Here is a 22,813-nt window from a genome sequence, read left to right as displayed (position 1 = left end):
TTTTAGTTGGCAAAATAGACATATTATATCTAATTATGTAAGATTCACTATATAAATTTATTTTTTTTATAAATATTTTATATTTTTTACTAGTATATATTTGCCTTACTCGTACCCATAATTTTTAAATTTTTCCGTTTCCTGTCCCCGCTTCCGTCCCCGTTTCTGTCCCCGTATCCGTCCCGGTGCATCATAGAAGTGAATTGAGGAATCAGGTTTTCACTATGAATCCCTTAGAGTTCAATACATACCCGACTTTTTTTAAGAGTCCTTACTCTCACCTTATGTGACATCCTTTGGTTCGGACTTCGGATTTATTTATATACTTGTTCACTGTTTTATCAAATATGCATCAGAAAGGGCGTGATGACATATGTGTCTATTGTAAATTTGTGATGATAAATTATTGATCAGATCTTATCATGTTATTTATATTCCCAAAACATAAGGTGAGTATGAGCTACATATGGTGAACGACTGTAAATTATGCGTTTCGTTTTATTTTTTACTATTATCGTTTCTAACTGTTGGGTCAAAGTTCTAATAATGTAAATATATATGTTGAAAATTAAAACATTTAGGTCCTTTTTATTATACTACAGGCGAGATCAACATTATTTTGCTGAAGATGGTGTCATGTCGCCGGTTAATATTTTTATTTATAGAAAGAAAGTTAATAATTTGCGATGATAAGGTAAATGTAAGGAATCCTACCAAACAGAATTAGGGATCAAGCTGCAACGTGTGTCGGATATTCCTCAGCATCATTGTTTATTATATTATAGTATGTGTTTATACTTTATACACTTAAAATATAGACGCAGACGTAAACCACACGCATATACTAGAAAAATGATAAACTCAACCTAATAATCAGAAATCACATATGTTAACTCGACCTGGGAAAAGGACACAACTACGAACAGTTCGCAACTGTGTTTTTCGATTTGACATTTGGTCCAAAACATAAAATTTATATAACTTTTTTTTTAACTAAGCTCAATATTTATAACTTAAACCTTTCTAGTCGAAATAATAGTTCAAAAACATAAAATAAAAGGCAAAACAAATTATATTTTTTCCTCAACTGAAGCAGAATCTACTATTGTGTGAAAACATTACCCAGATAAATGCATGAGGTCTATTAACAAAAAGATGTCTCTTTCAGCTGATCTTACAGTTATAAAAAGTGGCGCTGAAAAACATATAACTTGTAAATACCGAATATGTAAAACATATATCTCTGTTTAAGTGTTTAGCATATTATAAAAAAAGGCAATTATTTGATGTACCTTTTTTAATTTGATTTGGCTGACGATTGGTTGGTGAAGAGAATATTTTTATTTGCTTATCTATATATAATTACTAGGATCGGCCCGCCCTACGGGCGGGATATACTTTACTTGTGATCTAGATTATTATTTTTTGTTTGATTTTGTGGTTTGTGTTTTAGGTTTTCATTTGCAAGAAATGTATATGATAATGATTTTTTTTTATAAAGTTTTAAGTGAGTAGAGATTATATGTGATAATATATATTTTGCTTGTTTACAATAATTTTTTTTATATCAAAGAGTTGTGGCATTTATATGTTGTGAGAGTTTTAAATGGTCTTCATATTGTTTCTTTTTACAAAAATTTGATTTTATATTCGGTGTGTTATTTGTGGCGCAGCGTGTAATATTTTGGATTCAGAAGGATTGGATTGTGGGTAATTTTGTGTATGTTATAAGAGTAATTACTTTTATGTTGAAAACAAAGTCATCCGACATGTTATTGGAGTGGAATTGGTGATTATTTGAAGTTGCATTTCTTAGTAAAAGTAGAATGTTATATTGAGTGCGAAGAAGGTAATGCAAAGAAGGTAAAACAAAGTAACCAAAATAAGAAAACATTGAAACTATAAAGTGTGAAAACTGAGTAGTGGCCGATGAGTTTATATTAATAACATTAATCGATGCATCGATTTTTCAGATTATTGAGATGGCGCTTTTTGGTGGAATTATAAAGATCATATTTGTTCCATAACACTTCTTTTTTTAATATAGAGACTTTGCATAAGTAATGTTTTATCTATCTCAAAATTTGACAGCTCCAGATATGTTGGTTTACCGTTCACGACGATCCATAGATTTCATGCATTCTTCATGTTCTCCTGTGCATAGAAAAATTATGGCATAGAGATAGTTACTGAGATAATTACCTTTACCACAATGGTTGTTTGCCAATATGCAAAGATGTTTCAGCCTTGTTGAGGGTTTTTTTCATTGCCAAAATGTTTTGTTTTTCTAATATTAATTCTTGTACAGAAAAAACAATTTTTTTGCATTAATTTTAAATTAAAAAATTATAATGATTAATTTATTTTCAATTAAAATATTTCTCTATTTTCATTTCATTTTCTTATTTATATTAATATTTACTCAAAATATAGTTGTTTCATCATTAAAATTTATAAAAATGTGATTGTTTTAATTTTGTTCCCAATATTTGTTCTATTTTAACTTTGTTATTAAGTAAAATAGTTTTAAAAATGTACTCGATTATGTTCAACACATAAAACATGAATTAAATTTTGATGTTAATTTTCTGAATTTGGCGACACTTTTTTCTTTTATACATTTTCTTTAAATTACTAAGTCATACAATGCGAAAATAGGTTATTTATTATAATAAAATTACTTTAAATAGGTAGGTACAGGAAAACCTATACAAATTATAATTTTTTATAAATATATATATGTTTAAATTTTAAATGTTATTATTTTTAAAATAAAATAAATCATGTTTTCTGAATTAATAATTACGGTTTCAAAGTAAATGATGCTGATTAATTTTAAAATTTGATTTTACATTGAATTTATTATAACCAATTTATGTTATTTTTTTAATTGGATATATCTTATTAGTAAATAAATATTTTATTTGTAAGATATTATAATTTTTTAAAATTAATTACTTTATATATAAAATATTCAAAATTACTATACATTTATAGTGAATGACATTTAGCCATCAAATTTATATCATTTAAATAGAAGTTCTAAATTTATTACAAATATATTAATATAACTAAATTTATTAATTACATTAGTTTAAATAAATTATAATGTATTTTTGGCGATGTAAAATGTTAAATGATTTTTGTATCTCTTTTTTATTATTCACATGTAAGTAAATTATAGAAAACGGTAATAACATTTTATAGGGGAAATTTCATGTTTACCACTTTCATGGTACCTCTTTTCATTTTTACATCCACTAAAGGGACATTTTCAAAAATACATTCTTCAATAAGTGGCAAAAGACTCTTATACTTTTGTTCTCTATATATATAATAAATCATTATTTAAATAAATAAAAACAAATAAAAAAATCTATTTTGTTCATGTTTTCGAATTATACTTGTTCAAATTCGAATTTTTTTATAATTTTTTTTTGAATTTTTTTTTTGAACTTTTTTTATTTTTTTCAAAATTTTTTTTTGAAAATCGAAAATTATGTATGAAACTATTTTTAATTTTTTTTAAAAAATGTTAAGTATTTATTTATATATTTATTAGAATCCTTAATTGCATATTCCAAACATCCTACCTCAACTCTAAACCCTAAGTCTAGATTAGTTAACCTTATGGATATAAGTGTCTTTTACTCTTCTTTAAAAATGAGGGTAAAAGTGATTAGTGTAGACATGAAAAATGGTATTATGAATGTGGTATTTGTGGTAATTTCTTCATTTTATATTCAATTGACAAAAAGTACTTTGTGTTCAAAATGTACCATTGAATAAATATTTATGGATTATTTTTATAAAACGTGTTAAAATATTTGGTTTAGATGTGTGTTAAACAAAAGTTATGGATGATTTTATAATTCTTGACGTAATTTGCTGACCTATCAGTTTTTCCTTCACCTATTAGAAATAATTATACTAACTGTTCAAAGTTTCAAACGAATATTCAGTTTCAAACATATTACACCACTTTCAAAAATAAGTTTCGAACCCACGTTGTACTAACTTATTGATGAAAGATGCTGACATCACAAGTTTACAACAATAACAGAGAAGAGAAAACAACTTGCAATAAAAATCTTAAACAAACACAAATTGTAACTCAAGCTGAATTAAATACAAAAAGGAACCAAGATACACTTAGTAATTTCACGTGGAGAACACGTACGTGTTTCAGGTGCTACTTTCAGTTCCTGCAATTTTGCAGAAACAACAATTGCATTGTGCACGATCATCTTCTTTTTGGATAAAGAATTCCCATACTTTTGCTCTATGAGCAATTGATTACCTTGGTTTTTGTGGAAGAGCAGAGCTTGGTCTTTCAGTTTCTTTTCTTCTCTTTCCAGCAAGAGAAGGTTCCGGAGCTTCTTCTCCTTGAATCTCATTGTCAAGCATCGTTCTGATCATAAGAAGAAGTTAAATCCATCTGCAAAAAAGAAAAACATTCACAATCAGTTATTTATAAACACTGCAAAACTTTTGTCTTTTATCTATAAAGAGTCTTTGTGTAGGACAAACATGCGAGAGTCAAAAATTTATACAAACTTTTGGAAGTATTGACGACAGGATAATATAACCACTGATTTTGATTGGAGATCTGGTCTTCACTCCAAATTTCAGTCCAAAGTCTCTAAGTCGTAAATTAGTTGTCTTGAGAAATTGATCTCGCAAGCTATTGTTTTATATCAAAAACAAATACATAGACTCTTCGTACGGTTTGTCATATAGTAGATTATGTTCAAAGGTTTGTTTATACTGACCTGCTTGTGTGTCGTGAATCTCTGGCTCCGTCTCCTTTCACTCTGACTCTACAATCCTGGATCTCGCTCTTTCTTCTCCAGCTGATCTCTCACCGTACCACCTCCTTATGCACCTATCGAAGACTAATCTATGACACATAGGAACAAAACAAATAAAAATGCATCAGCTAACAGAAATAAATGGAAAACCGAATGAAAAAGGAGGAGGTTTAAGCAATCAATACCTAAAAATATGTCTATGTTTTGTATATCCATTTGAAGTAGGGATGGTGGCTGATGATCTTCAAGCTTCCCTGCTAAACATAATAAGGAACTACATATACATGATATGAAACTTTAAAAGAAGAATTTGAAAATAATATTTCCTCAAGTTTCGATATGAAACTGTCCCCTAGAACACTCGGAATATTTCTATTAGTTCATCCTATGCTGATTCCTAAACCAAATTTCATTTGGAGTTTTATTATCTGAGCTCGTTGATTAATCTTCACTGTAACTAAAAGGTTTTAGTGTATACATACTATACCTGAGAGGTGTTTTGGGCCATTATATAGATGTCTCCATTGCCATCAAACGTAGATGACGATCATCATCTCCCAAAGTTCTGCATTTCAATTCTTCCACATCGATTTCATCACTTTCTTTGGTTTCTCACGAACAGCATATATAAATATCAGCTAATCCATCTTATCATCAGTTCCATGGTCTGTTCGTATAGAAGGTTGTATTTTGAGTAAGACCAAAGTAAACAACGACATACCCTCTGAGTCTTTGTCGAGGAGACAGAAAGCTTCGTAAAACTCTTGGTCTGCTCATCGGTGAAAGCAACAGCTATAGGTGAAAGCTTTCCGCCATCTTCGATCACAAACAGAAAAAGAGAGTTGCTGAGTTAGCCATATCACAGAAAATAGATGAAAGACACCATCGCCGCCGGGTTTTAACAGGTATCGCCGGAAACAATGGCTTCACGTATTATAGATGGAGATTTCGACGCCGGTTAGATGAACGGTCTAAGCATTCGCTGGAAAAAAAAAGAAAAGAAAAAAAGCAATCTTCGGCGACGCTAAGAGAATAGGAAACGGAAGTGTTTCTGAAAAAGGTAGTCCAGCAAGTAACAATATCACAAAGCCCATATGAATTAAAGCTCTGCGTTTTGGGAGAAACGGGACACGTGTCGGCTCCAGGGAGCTTGAATTGATGACGTGGCATCCGAGCTGGACCCTCTGGGAGTGATTCAAAGTCTTCTTTATATATAAAGACTAGGGTCGGCCCGCCCTACGGGCGGGAAGTTATAATAAAAATTAGTTTATATTAATTTATGAAGTATCTAAAATTATTATAGATAAAAAAATATTATAAACAAACAAATAATGAAAAAAATGTGGGATCATAATAATAAATTATTATTTTTTGAATTATAACGACAGTAACCTTCACTGTTCTTTGATAAATAGCATTATATTTTTAATATTTATTTTAGTTTCAAATGTATAGTTTTATATTATATAGTAATCATTATTCATTATTAAAAATGTGCACATTACAATGTATATATTTATATAGAAGAATTATTGTCAAAGAAGATTTATTTTTATGAACATAAATCCGCTAATATATTTTATCTTATAAATTATTCAAATTATGAAATAAATTTTCTACTCTAAAAATAACATTAAAACTCATGTAACACAACTAATGTACACAAAACTAATGTACACAAAATAAACACAACTAATGTACACAAAATAATTTTATAAGATAGAATTTGTTACTCTACTGAAATTAATATCTCCGTCTTAATTTTTTTTTGGTTGACATGTGTAAAAATAATTATATTTGTGTTCTTTAAATATTCCTTATTAAGGTTTTACTTTGTTACTCCATTTCATTAAGATCACTTTTAATAAAAATAATCAGAATAATACAGTTGCATTATTCAAAGTTCAATACTCAAATATTCATGAATATTGTATAATTTCTAAACAGTTAATATTCTAAACTATCAACAATTCAGAAAAAGAGTGTCTGGAGTTACTTGATCTTTACTCAACTTTATCTAATATCAATTTTCTATTTAGTATTTAAAATTCATTTATTCTACATAGTTTATTTCTTATTAAACTGAAACAAATAGCTAAAAGTATTATTTTAGAGGTATAACAAACTCAAAGATGGTCGGTTGGAATTTTACAGAAGGTAATTACGTAATTATCTTGGAAAGTTTGAAACTACCAAACATTTTAATAGTACACTCTTTCACCACACCACAAAAAATCATAGAACCACGAATCTTAATGACAAAGTGGATGGAATTACTTTATCATTGCTCAATCTAATATGATCATAATTATAATGATTATTTTCCTCTCAAAATTTACTGAATGTACAGAATTCATCTACGTATACAGCAAAAACCTAAATACTATATATGAGTTGAAACAAATAGAAATAGTTTTTTTATTATAATGAAACCAACTGTCAAATAACTCGTAACCAAAAGATAACGAAACTGAAACAAAGATAATCAAAGATTAACTGCAGAGTAATAATAAACATTATTTAGACCCAGCATATGAAACCATAACTACTGGAATTTCGTTTCAAACATGCACTATCTTAGCCGCATTGGTAGATGAGTGGATCCTCTTCTTAGGCGCATGATCATCTGCCTTCTCATCAGCATCCTTAACTGCATCACTGCTGCCCTCTCCAGTTTCAACCTGAACAGGAACTGGAATACCATCTGGATTGTCGTCATCATCAGCATCGTCTCTCCCTAGTCCATTCGGACAGTTTTAAAGATTATTAAAATAACTCTTACATCGACGATAAAGATTATTAAAAGATAATCAAAGACTATTAAAGTCATTCTTACATGACATGTGAAACAAAGATTTGTATTCATAAATTAATTTTAATTGTAGAGGCTTTTTTCATTAAATTCTATTTTATACAAACCTAACTGGATTACTCTGGAATGCTATAAACAAAAAAAAAATCCAATCTAACTGTATCAGCCTTGAATGCTGCTCCAAAACTAAATTTTCCGGAAGAAGTGAAGTATTCTTGTATTAGTTCACTGAAAAAATCAATCTAATATGGAAAGTATTTACATTTTTTTCTGTGAGAAGATTTTAATTCTCTTTTTCGTAAGGGTCATATTGTGAATGAGTTTTAATTCCTAACTAATATTCTCACCAAGAAAGATTTAAAATTTTAAGGTCAAACTATCTCAGAGTTTGGACCTTAAGTGAATAGCAATAATGCTCTCAAAGCTTTCATCATTGTGGAAAATTTTTAATGGTTTTTGTGATTCGGATTCCTCAAAGCAATCACTCAGTTTGGTTTTTGATAAATATCTTCCAAATTTTGTACCTTCTGCAATCACTCAGTTTAATATTTGATAAATTTCTTCCAAATTTTATACCTTCTGCAACTACTCAGTTTGATACTTGATAGATTTTTTCCTTATTATGTATCTTCTTAGTATCATGAAATTGATGTTTGCTTCCACAGCCTCTATGAAGTCCTCGAAGTTGACTCAATTTTGTTATTAATTATATAATGGCTTCCATTAGGACTGACCGACTGAGTACATTACTTTCTTTATGTTCAGTTGTAATAAACTAAGAGATTTCTGGCAAATAATAAAAGGATTTCATAACACCAAAAGATTAAAGGTCTCTACGCAACAAAACAAATAACATCGTTACGTCAAGAGATAGAACATTTCAGATGGTGGCCAACAACGGACACCAACAAAAGAAGCATTTGAACAATAAAAATCTTAGGAATACACAAAAGGCTTCCCCTGTTTTTTCCCAACAGATGCTTCTCGTTCCTTGCAAACACTGCAAGAGTTCCATAAATATTATTTCTGTGAATGTTAAAGACTTTTCTTGACCAATCCATTTGCATGAGACGACCAGCCATATATCAAAGAATGCCTCAAGAATTCTGTGATTATCATTGTACTTCGTATCTTGATTTGCGGATGTTTCTATAAGTAAACTGATTACAGTCTTCTCCACCAGAAGCATCGTAGCTATCACTTGTAGACCTTGACAATGGCATCATCATCATCATGAATTGTTATCGGTGCTGTCCTCTCTTCAGACCCATCAAACCAACCGCTGAAGAAAACCCATTGAGCTGCACGACCCTGATGCTTCAGACAACACTCTATAAAAGGGTGAATGTCGTGTGATTCTAAGCTGCTATTGCGTCTAGCTGAAGAGGAGCTAGCCCTGAGTTACTCTTGTCTGAACATTCATCAGAGGTTCTGCTGGTAACCGTAAGCGCTTGGTTTGCCTTCCCTGTTTCCCGTTACTGTTAACAGCTTCAAATTTTGCTGGGAACATTATAAGGCCGATGCTTCTTGCTTGTGACCCAACAAACGGATGTTCCTTTCTCGCCACAGGCTAGATAGTTTTGAATTTATTCCTTGCTTCTGCCTATGAAACTTCTTCTGCATTGTAACGCAAAAGAGAACATGGACTGATCTTCACAGGTTGTGTCTTGTCTTCTGAACCAAATCGCCAGAAGAGAATCGGACAGCCTGAAGTTCTTATTGCACGGAACCACATCAAACCCTCTCAGTGTTAACATTTAATCAGCCGTCAGACGTTGCCTGAAGTGGCGGTGAACATTCAATGTGGCTGGCATGACGGTTACCTTATAAACTGTGAAATAATATTGAGCATCAACAAACAGTTCCGTAATATATCATTCAAAGAGACTCGATGAAAATCAAAATTATAGAGTTTCACACTTATGAATGTGAACGCCGGAATACTGCAAAAATATTATGATTATGAGTTTTAAGATCGGAATAACCTTAGCATCAAGTAGAAACATGTCCGCACCCATCAATTCCCCACCGCGTCTGGAGTTCCTAGGTTCCCAGCCGCACCACCAGAATCTCAGCAGCCGCACTAAGATGGTGGAAAAATAGAGACCGGCTTTCAAATCACCAAGAAGAACAAATGTGTTAGCCATAATTCTACAAATAAGTTCTTTGGTTTATCACCAAAAGTGAGGATGATGAGAAAGGGATGCAGGATTACTTTTTTATAAATGGACAATCACCGCCTAGAACTGTGATAATTATCATGGAATGGATCGTCGTGCTTGATATGCATCGATGGAGTTAAGATGTTCCTTAAAGACCATTAATTAAGAGATCTCGTAACGTCTTAGAGGGGATGAACGGAAGACGATTCGACGCTAACGACTCCACACAAAGATTCTCTTCACGCCGCTTCGTCAATAAAGACATGCTGAATCTCCATTGTTAGAAGAAGATGAAACCCTAGTTTTCGAAGATGGCTTCACGAAGGAACTGGTATCTCTCTATCGGGCTGGTCAGTTCTGTCTGAATAATGAAACCCACCGGAACAGATTAAAGCCCATCATGATTCAGTTAAATGAAACGATGAGTTTCATACGTGTCACAACAGGAGCTCATGAATTGTTGTGCTGGCATCCTTGTTGGCATATCTGGGAGAGAAACAAAGCTTCTTTTATATATAAAGATTGGCATTATAAGACCATCTAATAATAAAAGTTTTTTGCTCCTCTTCTTTTTCTATGGCTTCTTGATTTGTTTATACTTAACTATACGATTATTATCAGAATCTTTAATATCGCATTAGAACTTTTGTTACGGTTTGCGTCCGCCTCGTTCATTCGTCACTTCTTTTTATTATACTTCGACGTTTGGTGCATTGATTGATGTAAGACAAAAAAAGGAACGATAACAATATAGTCTACCTACAGGCAACAAATAACACTTGAATTATTCAACGGATATAAGAAATGATATATACATTAGAATTTTTTTGATCAAATCAAAGACCAGACGAGTGTCTATTATGATTTTTTTTTGTAGTTAATATACCTGTAATTTATATATAGTTAAGTACGTTTTTATGCTTTTCGTTTAATGGCCCGAACTGGGATCTTCGAAAGCTGATCAAGTGTTCATAATCTTTTTTTTAAAACTGATTGTGTTCACAACCTTTGTCCAAAGTTTTATGCCAATCCTATTGAAATAGTCGGTAAGATAATGTATTTTCTAGTATATAAGAATTTTGCTTACAACGACATGGTTCATATTAACTTTAGAAAATACATTAAACAGCATCTTACAAAATATATGGTTTTGCAGTGGATATTCATCATCAACTTATTCTATATACTGGCATGGTGTTTTTGTAACTTGTTAAACTATAGAAATTGACTTTGGATTTTCATCTCCTATTAAATTATAATTGACTTTGGTTTAATATATATAAAATATATGTATTTATGATTTTTTTATGCTAACAGCTAAGGAGAAAACTCTGTGTGTTTTAATTGAATGATATATTCGACAAAAAAAAAATCGAACTACAAAATGGAGAACGGGAAAAGTCATTTTCAGTTTCCATCTCCTTGTAGTTGGAGACTTAAGCAAAACTATGCACAGGTTATAAAAATCATTTGTATAGAGGTAACAGTTATACACTACTAATATATATATATATATTTTTTTATCATTTGACACCAGATGTCACTATTGCCTGGTTATTACCCAGTATATATATATATTTATGAAAAGGCACGGTATATATTTTTTCTGTCGTTTTCTTAATTAACTTCTTCTAATACTTTGATTGTTTTTTACAAGTTTTTAAGATTTCCAATCGCATAGAATACCAATCAGAAATAATTTGACAACTGTACTGAAATGTACCCCACACTATATGGTTTTATTTGAAGATTAGTATCTTATTAATATTTTGTGATTATTTTTACAATGGATGACGCTCAATTTTGGATACAGTAGCATTTTTGGAAACAAGTATTAGCAAATAACAGTTTTTAGACAGTGGTACTGAATTTAAACCTTTTGTATTGTTCTAGATACATTTTTTGATTGAGCAAGTTTTTATTTATTTTATTAGAATACTTAATGAAACATCACATTGCACCATTATACATATGGAATTGCATAAGATTTATTTTAGCTAGGGAAAAAAAAACCATGTTTAGGCCCTATGCAAACAACAAGTTGATAAAAACGTACGAGGGCTATATAAATTATTTTGGAGTTTATATATGTAACTATGTATACACTGGTTTTCTAAACCTTGTCGATTTAGCTACTCGATCTTCGTCCATTAACATTTGGCAAACACTTAGCCTTGATAAACCTATATATTTCTTATTTTAGAATTTTTTACATTTAGTTCAGGCGATAATGTAAGTAGGGTCTATTATTAATTTGAGCTAATAGAAGGAATATTTAACAAATATTTTGATCTTTATATCACAAAATACACACTTGTTTCAATGGATCTCATTATGCGAATATTACTCAACTTTAATCAAAATGAATGACATTTCTTTTTTTTTTTGGTAGGAAAATGAATGACATTTCTACATTTATCATGTTTAAGTTTACTCACTTAATATAATTCTAACAGTTGGTATTTAACATTAACATGTATGATGCTTTTGAACAGGAAATGAATTTGTGAGGACTTAGTGATTCTATAATTCCAAAGAAAGAGAATCATCAGACACTACCAGTGGCGGAGCTAGCATAGTATCAGAATGGTGATATGATCCATATGAAAATAAAAATTATTTTTGTTATATAAGAAAATCTGAGATATTTAGCTTATTGATTTTTATAAATTACATTTGTTATTAAACTGATCCATGTAAAAGAATTTACTGTCTCCGCTATTGGAGACTAGCCTCTAATATATTTACATTTTTTGGGTTTCGCGATACTAGCTTCGTCGCACCCCTAATGGAGATGGAGGATGAACATGCATCTCTTTCTCTATTGCTTCCCTCTATTTCTTATAAACGGATTTTCTCTAAATCAAACAGTAGTAGTTTAGTGAGAAAAAAAGATTTAGGATAAAATGTAAATTCGTTGGTCTGAGTTAAAATTCTTGTAAGAACCCATTTTTCTGCAACAAATTCTCTTAAGAACTAAATCACTATTTGCTTAGTCAGACAAAGGACGACAATAGTCGTTGCTAGTACTAATGTACTACAACCCCCCCCCCCCCCCCAGGCAACAAATTCTCTTAATTAAGAACTAAATTACTATTTGCTTGGTCAGACAAAAATAAAACTATGTTTTATGTTTTATTAGAAAACTAAGGACGACAATAGTCGTTGCTAGTACTAATGTACTCCCCCCCCGCCCCCCAGGATTTATACATTACTATGCTCTAAGTAGTTGGGCTATGAGTAAAGCAGATCTCGTTAGATTTGTTATGCCGTTTAAATAGAAAATAGTTCATATCTACTAAAAGTAGGGGCCCAGTCCGGTCTGGTCCGAAAATATTTTGGACTTAAAAATTTAAAGTCCGGTCCAGGACTATAAAACTTTTTGGGGTTTATGCTTATAAAAAAATAAAGAAAATTTGAACACATATACATAACAAACACCAAAATTAATGTTCTACACATAACAACTCTTAGGCTAAGATATTTGTGTGATAATTACCATATTACCCTTACAACATTTAGAGCATCTTTATTGGTGGGACGAAGAGAGAGGGAGAGAGAGTCCCTTGTTTTGCTTTTTTTTTTTTTTTTTTGGTCATTGAAGAGTAAGGGATAGCCCTTAATTAAGGGCTTTTCCCTTCTCTTTCTTCCTCGGTTCCCACACTTTTCCCCTAAGGGATGCCTTAAGGGACTCCCAATACAGATGCCCTTACTTGAACATTTTTTTTTCTTCTTACAAATATGTTTTTCCCTTCTATTTTTAATTGATTTCAACTCCTGTTACAACACTTATTAAACTTTGTATTTTACATATTAAAAACATTGATTTTTTTCTATACATAAAATGTTTTGAAACTTTCAAAACAAATTTATATTTTATAAATTTTATAAAATATTCCATTAACGCGGTTTTAAATCTATAATATCATAAACATATAGTATAGGTTCTCTCTCTCTCTCTCTCTCTCCCTCCCTCCCTCCCTCCCTCTCCCTCTCCCTCTCCCTCTCCCTTCTCTACATTGCTTATCTATTCTATATACACATTAGAATAGTCTTTCTTATCCGGTGTGTTGTGTTCGTGCTCACGCGCTGAAAAAGAGAAAAATGTCCACTTATGTAATCAATTGACACAATTACCAAGAGATGACTATATTCTTAATTTTTTTTCTATTATGGTTATCTTACAAATTCACCCAAAAAGTAATTTGTCATTGTCACCTCTATTGTTTTAATACATGTGAATTTTCATAAAAAAATCAGTTTCAACTTTATGTTTTAAAATATTAAATGAGTTTAAACTTTTTTTCTTTATAAAAAATGTTTACTTTTCCTATGTATTTACGTTTTACTTTTTCATATGCTTTAAAACATATTATAAACTAACCAAATTTAATAAGATTGAAATAATCAAATATAAATTAAAATTAAATATATAAGAAATTTTTTTTTACGATAAACATGGTCGAACGTTTCAGACTTTGTATGTTGAAAAAAACATGTTATAAAAGAAGAAGGTGCATTGGCAAATTTTAAATGTGACATTTGTAATAAACAAACAATAAGGTGCATTACCAACTTTCATATTTGTTTTACTAGAGTTTGTATCAAAAATATTAAAATAATATATCAATACTAATAATGGTTTTGATTGCATGAATGCTAATATTTAAACTAAAATAGAAATTTTCAGGTTTTCGAACCGGTCCTATTCCAAAATGACCAAAGTCCAAATAGACTTAGCCCAAAAAACCCGATTTATTTTTGGGCTTATCAAACTAAGCTCAAGCCCGATAATTTTTAGGGTCGCGGATTCAGACTGCGGGCTTCGGTCGACATCTCTGACTAAAACTCTTGGACAACATGTATTTTATAATCTTCTTATTAATTTGATACTGGGCCTGATAACTAGGCCCATCTTTTAACCTAAATGGGGGAATTGAGGTCCATTCGCACTTATATAAGTCGATTATGTGTGTTGCGTCGCCTACGAAATTTAGGGTTTTCGAGTGTTTTCACGCCGTTCATCTTCGTCTTCTCGCTTCTCAAGCCTGAGCATTCGAAAACCATGGGTTTCGCTGCGATCTGGAACTCTCACCCCAAGAAGTACGGGCCTGGTTCCCGCACCTGGTAAGAACGACCTTTTCTTCTCCTCTCTCATTTTGTATTGTTTCTTCGATCTGTTTTAGTTTTGAAGAAATAAAGAGGCTCGTATGTATTTGTTTATTCCTCTTTGTCTGGTCTCACTGGTCTTGAATTTTAGCTTCGAATGCTGATAGTTATGTGAGAGAGGTTTCGTTTCAGACTTAGTTCTGTTACATTTCTCATCCATACCTAATTTTTGAAAGTTGCGAACGTTTAATGTTTTACTTACGATGTAGCAGTTACCTTGTTTTGTAGTTATAGTTTGTGTTGATGTGATATTGAGAAATCTAATTAAATGAGCTTTGGTTTGTGTAGCCGTGTGTGCGGAAACTCGCATGGGCTAATCAGGAAGTATGGACTTAACTGCTGTAGACAGTGCTTCCGTAGCAACGCCAAGGAAATCGGATTCATCAAGGTAAAAAGATGTTAATGATATACAACATGATTTACTCTCGTTGTGTCTTTCTCACTTTCATTGCAAACATAACGAACGTTTATCTTGTTTCTTTTTTTTTTGCAGTACCGTTAAAGATCTGGAGTTGCTTATGCTGTTGAAGTCGTTTGTTTTCTCTAAAAGATTTTGATATTTTATGTTGTACTGGATCTTATAAATGTTTTATGATTCTGTCGTTTAACATCTAAGCTTTTATCAAAAATCTTGGTTCTCTACTTCAATTTGGTTATGATTTAATCTTGCAGTTTACTCTTTATTTTGTCTCAGTATTGGTTGATTATTAGATGATAGTAGCAGCAACGAGAAACCCGTAAATGAGACGCATGAAGCATAGCCAACAGCTAATCATACAAGTAAATTATTTGGAAGAAAAATTGGAAATATAGACCAAAAGTTTAACCATATTTGTCGATAATCAAACCGATCTTTCAGTTGGTTCATTTTGTAAACCGAGAAACCGAAGGCTTAAACAAACTGAACCAAACCAAAAATAATTGAACCAAACCAAACCGAAAGCTCAATTCTTACCCAAACCGAAGTAATTGGACACTCAACATTTAAACAAACTGAACCAAACCAAAAATAACCAATGATGCAAATGGAAACGGTTTTGAGTAAGAATTGAGCAGCTCTCAGAAGACGCTCAATCTTCAATCGTCACTCTCCCGAGGAAAGATGAGCGTCACTGTTCTGGTCGCAGACGCCGTCTGGTCGAACATCGAATCTACCGGCTCAGGTTACTTTCATCATCACCATTTTTACTTCTTCACTCTTTGCTTTTTCTCGTTTACGAATTTTTTTTTCCTTGAATTTTGGCAGTAACTGAAGAACAGCTCTCAATGTCAGTTCTCCTGTTTCCAGTTCCCTCTTATTCTTGAAAAAAGACAGATATTAATTAAGTCTGGTTATTGTGTAATTTTGTATTGATTTTGCTCAGTCTTTTGGCATGTGGAGGATACTACTGGTTAGAGTTTTAGTTTTGAACATAACTCTGAAACTTATCAAAGCCTTTTAAAAAAAAATGTAATGGCGATTTTGAGATGGAACATTGAAGTGTATTGTTTGGAAACTCAGCTTGCATTTGTTGTTTGGTAAGAATCTTGAAAAAGCGACCAGAATAATCGACAAGAGAGGCGTTAAGAAAATCTCTGGCTTACCCAGTGGAAGATCTATCTTTCAGGTCTTCTCACAATCAACACGTCCCTTGTAAAAGCCGTTGAGTCGGTGTCAAAGAACATCGGTTTATTGTTTGTTTGTGGTGTGTTCAGGTTGTGGGAGAGTCTCAAAAGAGAGAAGAGTATCTCTGCTTCCCAGGAGATTACTGTGGATGTTATTCTTTCTTCTATGATGTTGTTAGCAGAGGAGAGCAACAATGTGTAAGATTCTTAATCATCAGAGTTTTGAATTTTAGTACTGCTACTGACTTTTTTTCTACTTGTTGCTTTTGGCAAAGTGTAAGCATCAATTGGCTGCGAGGATGGCTTCTTCTTTGGGTACATACAGCGAGATTGAGGTATCAGATGAGCAGCTTGCCGTGATGCTTTCAAAGATCTGAATCTTTCCATGCAATGTATTTGTGCAATTGTGCTGCAAAGTTATGTCTGAAGAATACACAAGTATTCGTGCTAGCAACCTCATGTGGCAAAAAAATCAATGTCACAAGAAAATTAAGAGCTTAATCCCACCAATTATGGAATAGTTTTTTTTCTTCAATTTATTGTCTTTATTTTTGAGAACGAAAGTTTGTTTTTCTTAAAATTCAGTGTGTATGGTTTAAATTTGATATGTTCCTTAATTTGATTTGGGTCTAGCTAGATTAAATTAATCAAATTTGGTATGTTCCTTAATTTGATTTGGGTCTAGTTAGACTAATTTACCTAAATTAACCACTTGTATTAAACACATACTTGAATGAATCTGACATTCTAACTTACCTTTATCTTACCGAAAATACCGAGGGTACATCGGTCATTTGCCTCTAAACACGCTTTGAAATAATAAGCTATTGAAATTAATCTAATTTACTCAGTTCGTAAAACAAGAATCTTCCAAGAACGTGACGAAACGGAGAGAGAGAGAGAATGGAGGTGAAAACCGACGAGGTAAACGCCGTGGCGACGGAAACTCATGGCCTTAGCGAGCCGGAGGAGGCGTCGAACGCCGTCGTGCTCGCTGACGGAGCCGTGACGGCAGCAGAGGAGAGGAAGATCGAAAGGGATAATGGCGGAGAGAGGAGGAAGATACAGAGCGAGACGCCTCCAGAGGATGATTGTTGCCCGATCTGCTTCGGCTCCTTCACGGTTCCGTGTCGAGGAGATTGTGGCCATTGGTATTGCGGTTAAGTCTTTTGATCTTTAACTTCTTCCTTAATAAAAATTTTCTGAGTCCAATATCGTTTGTTTGTTGATTAGTTATTAGTTGTTGTTGTGTTTACATTACAGGAAGCTGCATCTTGCAGTACTGGAACTACGCTGCGGTATCAAGGCCTTGCAAGTGTCCCATGTGTGTTCGTCACATCACGAAGCTGTCACCGGAAGCGTCCTTGCAACATCGCCAAGAGCCAGAGGTGAAGGAGGTTCTTGTGAAGATCCGTAGGTATAACCGTCTCTTTGTTGGAGGTTTAACTGGCTTTCTTCAGGTAATTAATGGATTTGATTCATATTCTCATGAGTGTTTTGGCTTTGACAAAAACCATTATTGTTCAAAATGTTTCAGAAAGTGCAGGAGCTGCCTTTGTTAATGAAGAGAATGGTGTGGCACATTATGGATCCAGATACTACCAACCTGCATTTTAACGAAGTTCGCATCTTTGCAGTTAAGAACTTTTTAACCTTGGTTTTTCCATCTTGTTTGTTATTCGTTGTCTGTACTAATGAGCAAAACAAGACCAACTACACAGCTCAATCTCTATGATTATCGTAGGAGTAACAACTTTGTATCTGTTCTAATATAGAAGGATGAGAAACTAAGTTTTCTTCTGGTGTTGTAGATGTTGATGAGTACCCTCTACACTGCCACCGAGTTTAACTTCATCCCAACGGGTAAGTTGCCTCACAAGATTGAGATTCTCGTGGCATATGCCTCTGCAAGAATCATTTGGAACCCTTATATCAATTTGAGATTGTGTGATTAGAATCGAAGTTCATGCGACTACAAACCCTTTTTCTAAAAGACTTATGTTCACCGTTTTGTACAGGAGGGTTCAGAATAGTGACGGTGTTCGAGTTCAGTGCTATTGCAATGATCCTGATTCTGCGCTTGGTGGGGGTATATAGGAGGAGACGTCTTGCTCAGCGGGTTAGGCATGTTGCAGCTGCAGAACTTGAACCAGAATAGAGATCAAAGGAAAGCTTTAACAGACTAATGTGTTGTATTAACATGTGAAAAAGAAAGCAAACGTTTGTTCATTGTGGATAGGTTTGGTAGAGATCATAGAAAACCATTTGTTTTTTGTGCAGTTTTACTGTCCATAAGCAAAATCATATCGAGTATATTCGTCTATTATCAAACAATACAAAGATTAAAAAAAAAACAGTAGTGTAGTGACGGTTAAAACGTCTATTATCAAACAATACAAAGATTAAAAAAACAGTAGTGTAGTGACGGTTAAAACGTCGTCGTCTGGATTCTCTGGACGATGTAACGCAGATGCCACAAACGACGTCGTTTATCCCAACTGTGACGACTCGGTTGGAAATTCTCGAGACGATGTAACGTAGATGCTACAAAACGACGTTGTTTATCCCAACTGTGACGCCTAAACGTCGTCACTCGAGAATGTAACGCAGATGCTAGAAACGAACGACGTCGTTTATCCCAACTGTGACGACGCATACAACGTCGTCGTCTGGAAGTTCTCGAGACGATGTAACGCAGATACTACAAAAACGCGCCGTTTTATCGCAACACCCTTTCTACTCCCAAACACAATTTTGAATCAAATCCTTTTCTCCGATCTATCTACACGGCGATTTCTACATTACCCGACGAATCGTAGAGGCGGAGCAAGGAAGAATGGCTACTCGAGCGATATCTCAGGAGGCATTCGACGATCTCGTCAAGGAAAACGTGGAAGATCTAGGAATGGAACCTTCCGAAGCTCTCGAAGACGCTCTCCACACACTCAAGCTCCAAGGCGTCGATCTCTCCGGTCCGTAACCTCTTTTCGCTTTCACTTCCCTTACTCTAGAGCTGGATCTCTACTTGTATTTATAAAATGATTCTTTCTTTGTTTGCTATGTGCTGCAGGGATCATCACTTGTGTTCCAGGAGAGAGCAGCGTCAAGGACAATCCAGTGATTGCTTGTTTAGATAGACTCAAAGAGGTCGATGATGATTTGGATGAGATTTCGAGTTTGTTAGTCAAGCTCAACGAGCTTTGCAGCAGCCAAGAGTCAGGGAACGTGGCGATTGCTACGAAGCATGGTGCCGTGGAGCTAACATGCTCGATTTGCTCCAAAATCAAGATAGACTCTAGAAGTAACTGCATTGTTGTTCCGTGTTTGAAAGCTTTGGCTGCGTTGATCCATGGTATGGCTTTACGTTCTTGAATTAGTGTTTATTCCTTTTTTTGTTGATCATGTGACTATCTAATTGCAGACATTCAGAGCACGGAGGCGTTTAGGAACGCTTCTGGACCGAGGATTGTGGTTGATCTTATAAGAGACTCCGGCTCGGATTCTGATTCTTTAGATGCTGGCTTTGCTGTTGTTGCTGCTGCTGCGACTGGTAATGAAGTTGTGAAGGAGATATTCATGGAGCTGAAAGTGGATGAGCTTATTCTGAAAGTGCTGAATCGTGAGAGTAAAATCACCATTAGAGCTTTGTATGATGCAATTCGTGTTCTTTTGACCCCAGATGACAACCGTGTGGTTGCTTCCCAAGTAAGTAGGATTCATACTCACGTGTTAAAAGCACATATTACAACAACTAGAAAGTGTTATCTTTATTTCATTAGAAAATAGCTAATAGTCATATGTTTTTAGGTTTATGGTTATGCGCGGACTTTTGCCAAATTAGGGATTGCAAGAGCCCTCACGGAAGCATTACAGGCAGGGATTGGCTCGGATAGCTTGGTCTCAGCAAGTATTGCGTTAAAATCAATTGCTGTAAACGTAAGTTGTATGCTAGTATAAATCTCTCTTTCATAACGTTTAACTGGTTAGTCACTGTGTATTCATCATTTTGTTTCTTGTTGTAATACCTTACGCACATTTATTTTTCTGTAAACAGGATGAAATATGTAAATCTATTGCTGAAAGTGGTGGAATAGACACACTTCTTAGGTGTATTGATGATAGCGGTGAACAAGGCAACAATACTGCTGCTAAGACATGCTGTTCCCTGTTGTCCAAGGTGTGTTAGCTTCTAAACTGCTCTACAACGTGCCTCTATAATCTTGAACGCCTTTAATTGTTCATACTCCTCCTCCAAGCTGTCTCTATAGTATTGAAAGTCTTTAAGTGTTCATAGTCCTCCTCCAAGCTGCTTCTATAGTATTGAACGCCTTTCAATTATTGATTATTCTGCTTTGAATTGTAGAGTTTGAGTTTTTGCCACCACTATTAGACAGTGGCGTATGTTCTTAATTTTTTTCCCAGGAGCAGAGGAGTTATTAATGCATGTTTTCCGAATTTTAAATTTTCCAAAGTCTAGAATGACTGTTGTAGATTATTATTGCAATCACGCGTAAGAAATGTTTGTCTAAATGTGTACTTGAATCTCTAGTTGGCAGGAAGTGACTCTAATAAGAATACCATAGTTGAGAAGCGGGGACTAGACAAGCTAATCAAACTCGCACAACGATTCTCGGACGATCCTCTAGTCGTACAAGAGGTAAGTAAACCAGAACCTCTTACTACATTAGGCTCCATCACAAAATTTATGCAACGCCAAGTTGTGACTACGGGTCAGATCTGTGCCAGTGTTACACTAGAATAGATAAGAACGTTATGCCGAGTAAAGAGTTTTTTTTTTTTTGGTAGCCAGTATACTATTGTCTGAGTGCATAATCCTTATGGTTTGTTCAGGTCATGTCGATAATCTCTATAATATGTCTGAGATCACCAGACCACGCAGCCAGTGCTATTGAAGCTGGAGCTGGTGATCTGGCGATCCAAGCTATGAAGAGGTTTCCAGCAGCGGCTCAGATGCAGAGAAACGCTTGCAACATGATAAGGAACATTGCTGTGAGAAATGCAGAGAACAGGTAAAAAGTTATATTTTCAATTTTTTAAAATCCAACAATATACACACATATCGCAGAAACTCTGATCAGATCAGCTTCTGTTGAACGCATTACAGAAAAATTCTGCTTGCCAATGGAATTGAGAAGCTGATAAGGAGTGCTAAGGCCAACAATGAGATATGCAGAGCCTCTGCAACTGATGCACTGAGAGACCTTGGCCTTGATAACTACAATTGCTAAGGCCAATGTTCTGCCATTGCTACATTCATGCAAACTACAAAGTTTTGATGAAGTTTGGTACCAATCGTTTCTTCCCTTTTCCTATTTGTCATTCAAGCAAAGAGGGATGATCCATTTTTAAATCAAATTTCCATCATTGAGTTCAGCTTTTGGGTAGAAAGAACATTCCAAGTTAAAACTTTTGCGTCGATTGTATTGTTGGAATAGCTGATCATGTAGTAAAATGGGAAACTTTAAACAACGAGTCTTATGAACACTTCTTTTATGTGCTCTACTTTTCTTGTATTGCTAAAGTCTCTTCTCTGCTGTCACCAACCTTCACCTCTCTAGAAGAGTGTATTCGGAATATTATTGTACGGAAATATATTTTTATAAGATTTAAATAATCTTGCGTCATGTGGAGACCCATTCACACTATTATAATATTAGGGGGGAATGGGCCTATGATGAATGCATCTCTATCGGCTTCTACTTTTAGGTGGAGATCGGACAAATTAGCCAACAATATCTCGACAAATGTGGCAACCTTTATTATTTTATTTTCTTCTCTTTAATGCAAAAATACTTTTTATATACCAAAGAGGAAAGTCTTTTCTATATTTTAGATTAAAATACATTTGGGGACATATTGACCTCAGAATACATTGGGAAATGTTCAAGAAACAAAAAAAACATAGGGGCTAGCGGCTTCCATGATTATATAAGGTTGTTAATGCGACTATGTATTATCTCATCAGCTAAGCTTCGGGTTCATACAAAACTTATAGATAAACCTAAAATAATTATGTTGTTCATTGGTTAGCTAGATACATATGTAACACTTTTATTCATTTAATACTCATTTAAACGTTTAGATTATTATTATTATATTTTTAACCATTAAAGCTATATTTTGTTACAATAATTTATTATTTTCACACTTATAGTACTTAATCATAGGGATGTGATATAAAAGATAATAAATCTATGTAAATTTTTTGTGTGTAAAATTTGTATTAGCTATAT

At 33.5% G+C, this 22,813-nt stretch overlaps 4 protein-coding genes and 2 long non-coding RNA genes across 11 annotated transcripts; 4 read left to right on the top strand and 2 right to left on the bottom strand.

Annotated features, from left to right (window-relative positions):
* Positions 1-3,995: 3,995 nt before the first annotated feature.
* On the bottom strand, positions 3,996-5,918 carry LOC106399649. 5 transcript variants are annotated; one of them, XR_001280096.3, is made up of 4 exons: positions 5,299-5,918; positions 4,997-5,068; positions 4,773-4,900; positions 3,996-4,438 (listed from the first exon to the last, which is right to left on the bottom strand). It is a non-coding gene; the product is annotated as an uncharacterized LOC106399649 (long non-coding RNA). The 5 variants fall into 5 exon arrangements; XR_001280095.3 differs by having other exon boundaries at positions 4,997-5,065; positions 5,299-5,910; XR_007318273.1 differs by lacking the exon at positions 5,299-5,918 and adding an exon at positions 4,531-4,684 and having other exon boundaries at positions 4,997-5,287.
* A 2,496-nt stretch (positions 5,919-8,414) lies between these two features.
* LOC106394790 lies at positions 8,415-10,287 on the bottom strand. Its single transcript, XR_001279007.3, has 3 exons — positions 9,839-10,287; positions 9,609-9,733; positions 8,415-9,454 (listed from the first exon to the last, which is right to left on the bottom strand). It is a non-coding gene; the product is annotated as an uncharacterized LOC106394790 (long non-coding RNA).
* Positions 10,288-14,683: 4,396 nt separating this feature from the next.
* LOC106438559 (40S ribosomal protein S29) lies at positions 14,684-15,596 on the top strand. The gene is made up of 3 exons (XM_013879757.3): positions 14,684-14,912; positions 15,243-15,342; positions 15,448-15,596. Exons 1-3 carry the CDS (start codon positions 14,713-14,715, stop codon positions 15,454-15,456), a joined length of 309 nt encoding a protein of 102 aa, XP_013735211.2. The 5' UTR covers positions 14,684-14,712; the 3' UTR covers positions 15,457-15,596.
* Positions 15,597-15,957: 361 nt separating this feature from the next.
* LOC106443754 (zinc finger SWIM domain-containing protein 7) lies at positions 15,958-17,176 on the top strand. Of its 2 annotated transcripts, XM_013885308.3 has the most exons (6): positions 15,958-16,117; positions 16,201-16,222; positions 16,319-16,345; positions 16,456-16,561; positions 16,650-16,757; positions 16,835-17,176. In XM_013885308.3, exons 1-6 carry the CDS (start codon positions 16,057-16,059, stop codon positions 16,934-16,936), a joined length of 426 nt encoding a protein of 141 aa, XP_013740762.1. In that variant the 5' UTR covers positions 15,958-16,056; the 3' UTR covers positions 16,937-17,176. The 2 variants fall into 2 exon arrangements, with proteins under 2 accessions (XP_013740762.1, XP_013740763.1); XM_013885309.3 differs by lacking the exon at positions 16,319-16,345 and having other exon boundaries at positions 15,959-16,117.
* A 213-nt stretch (positions 17,177-17,389) lies between these two features.
* On the top strand, positions 17,390-18,872 carry LOC106370861 (E3 ubiquitin-protein ligase RNF170). Its single transcript, XM_013810854.3, has 5 exons — positions 17,390-17,718; positions 17,823-18,019; positions 18,097-18,195; positions 18,371-18,422; positions 18,578-18,872. Exons 1-5 carry the CDS (start codon positions 17,463-17,465, stop codon positions 18,715-18,717), a joined length of 744 nt encoding a protein of 247 aa, XP_013666308.2. The 5' UTR covers positions 17,390-17,462; the 3' UTR covers positions 18,718-18,872.
* A 273-nt stretch (positions 18,873-19,145) lies between these two features.
* Positions 19,146-22,204, top strand: LOC106438560 (armadillo repeat-containing protein 6). The gene is made up of 8 exons (XM_013879758.2): positions 19,146-19,531; positions 19,630-19,911; positions 19,981-20,264; positions 20,367-20,495; positions 20,614-20,736; positions 21,109-21,216; positions 21,411-21,589; positions 21,685-22,204. Exons 1-8 carry the CDS (start codon positions 19,396-19,398, stop codon positions 21,806-21,808), a joined length of 1,365 nt encoding a protein of 454 aa, XP_013735212.2. The 5' UTR covers positions 19,146-19,395; the 3' UTR covers positions 21,809-22,204.
* The last annotated feature ends 609 nt before the right edge of the window (positions 22,205-22,813 follow it).

This window comes from Brassica napus, chromosome C1 (assembly GCF_020379485.1).
Source record: "Brassica napus cultivar Da-Ae chromosome C1, Da-Ae, whole genome shotgun sequence".
Classification (NCBI taxonomy): Eukaryota; Viridiplantae; Streptophyta; class Magnoliopsida; order Brassicales; family Brassicaceae; genus Brassica; species Brassica napus.
Note: the sequence above shows the minus strand (reverse complement) of the source record. Positions and strands in the feature narration are given on the sequence as shown.

What these genes read in the sequence shown, in the direction of transcription:
- LOC106438559 (XM_013879757.3), top strand. Translation starts at nt 14,713, where the DNA reads ATGGGGGAATTGAGGTCCATTCGCACTTATATAAGTCGATTATGTGTG. An exon ending in GGGCCTGGTTCCCGCACCTG is followed by an intron (nt 14,913 to 15,242) that starts GTAAGAACGACC and finishes TGGTTTGTGTAG; the next exon opens with CCGTGTGTGCGGAAACTCGC.
- LOC106370861 (XM_013810854.3), top strand. Translation starts at nt 17,463, where the DNA reads ATGGAGGTGAAAACCGACGAGGTAAACGCCGTGGCGACGGAAACTCAT. An exon ending in GTTTAACTGGCTTTCTTCAG is followed by an intron (nt 18,020 to 18,096) that starts GTAATTAATGGA and finishes AAAATGTTTCAG; the next exon opens with AAAGTGCAGGAGCTGCCTTT. An exon ending in ACGAAGTTCGCATCTTTGCA is followed by an intron (nt 18,196 to 18,370) that starts GTTAAGAACTTT and finishes CTGGTGTTGTAG; the next exon opens with ATGTTGATGAGTACCCTCTA.
- LOC106438560 (XM_013879758.2), top strand. Translation starts at nt 19,396, where the DNA reads ATGGCTACTCGAGCGATATCTCAGGAGGCATTCGACGATCTCGTCAAG. An exon ending in TAAAATCAATTGCTGTAAAC is followed by an intron (nt 20,496 to 20,613) that starts GTAAGTTGTATG and finishes TTCTGTAAACAG; the next exon opens with GATGAAATATGTAAATCTAT. An exon ending in GTGAGAAATGCAGAGAACAG is followed by an intron (nt 21,590 to 21,684) that starts GTAAAAAGTTAT and finishes AACGCATTACAG; the next exon opens with AAAAATTCTGCTTGCCAATG.
- LOC106443754 (XM_013885308.3), top strand. Translation starts at nt 16,057, where the DNA reads ATGAGCGTCACTGTTCTGGTCGCAGACGCCGTCTGGTCGAACATCGAA. An exon ending in GCATGTGGAGGATACTACTG is followed by an intron (nt 16,346 to 16,455) that starts GTTAGAGTTTTA and finishes TTGGAAACTCAG; the next exon opens with CTTGCATTTGTTGTTTGGTA. An exon ending in GCAGAGGAGAGCAACAATGT is followed by an intron (nt 16,758 to 16,834) that starts GTAAGATTCTTA and finishes CTTTTGGCAAAG; the next exon opens with TGTAAGCATCAATTGGCTGC.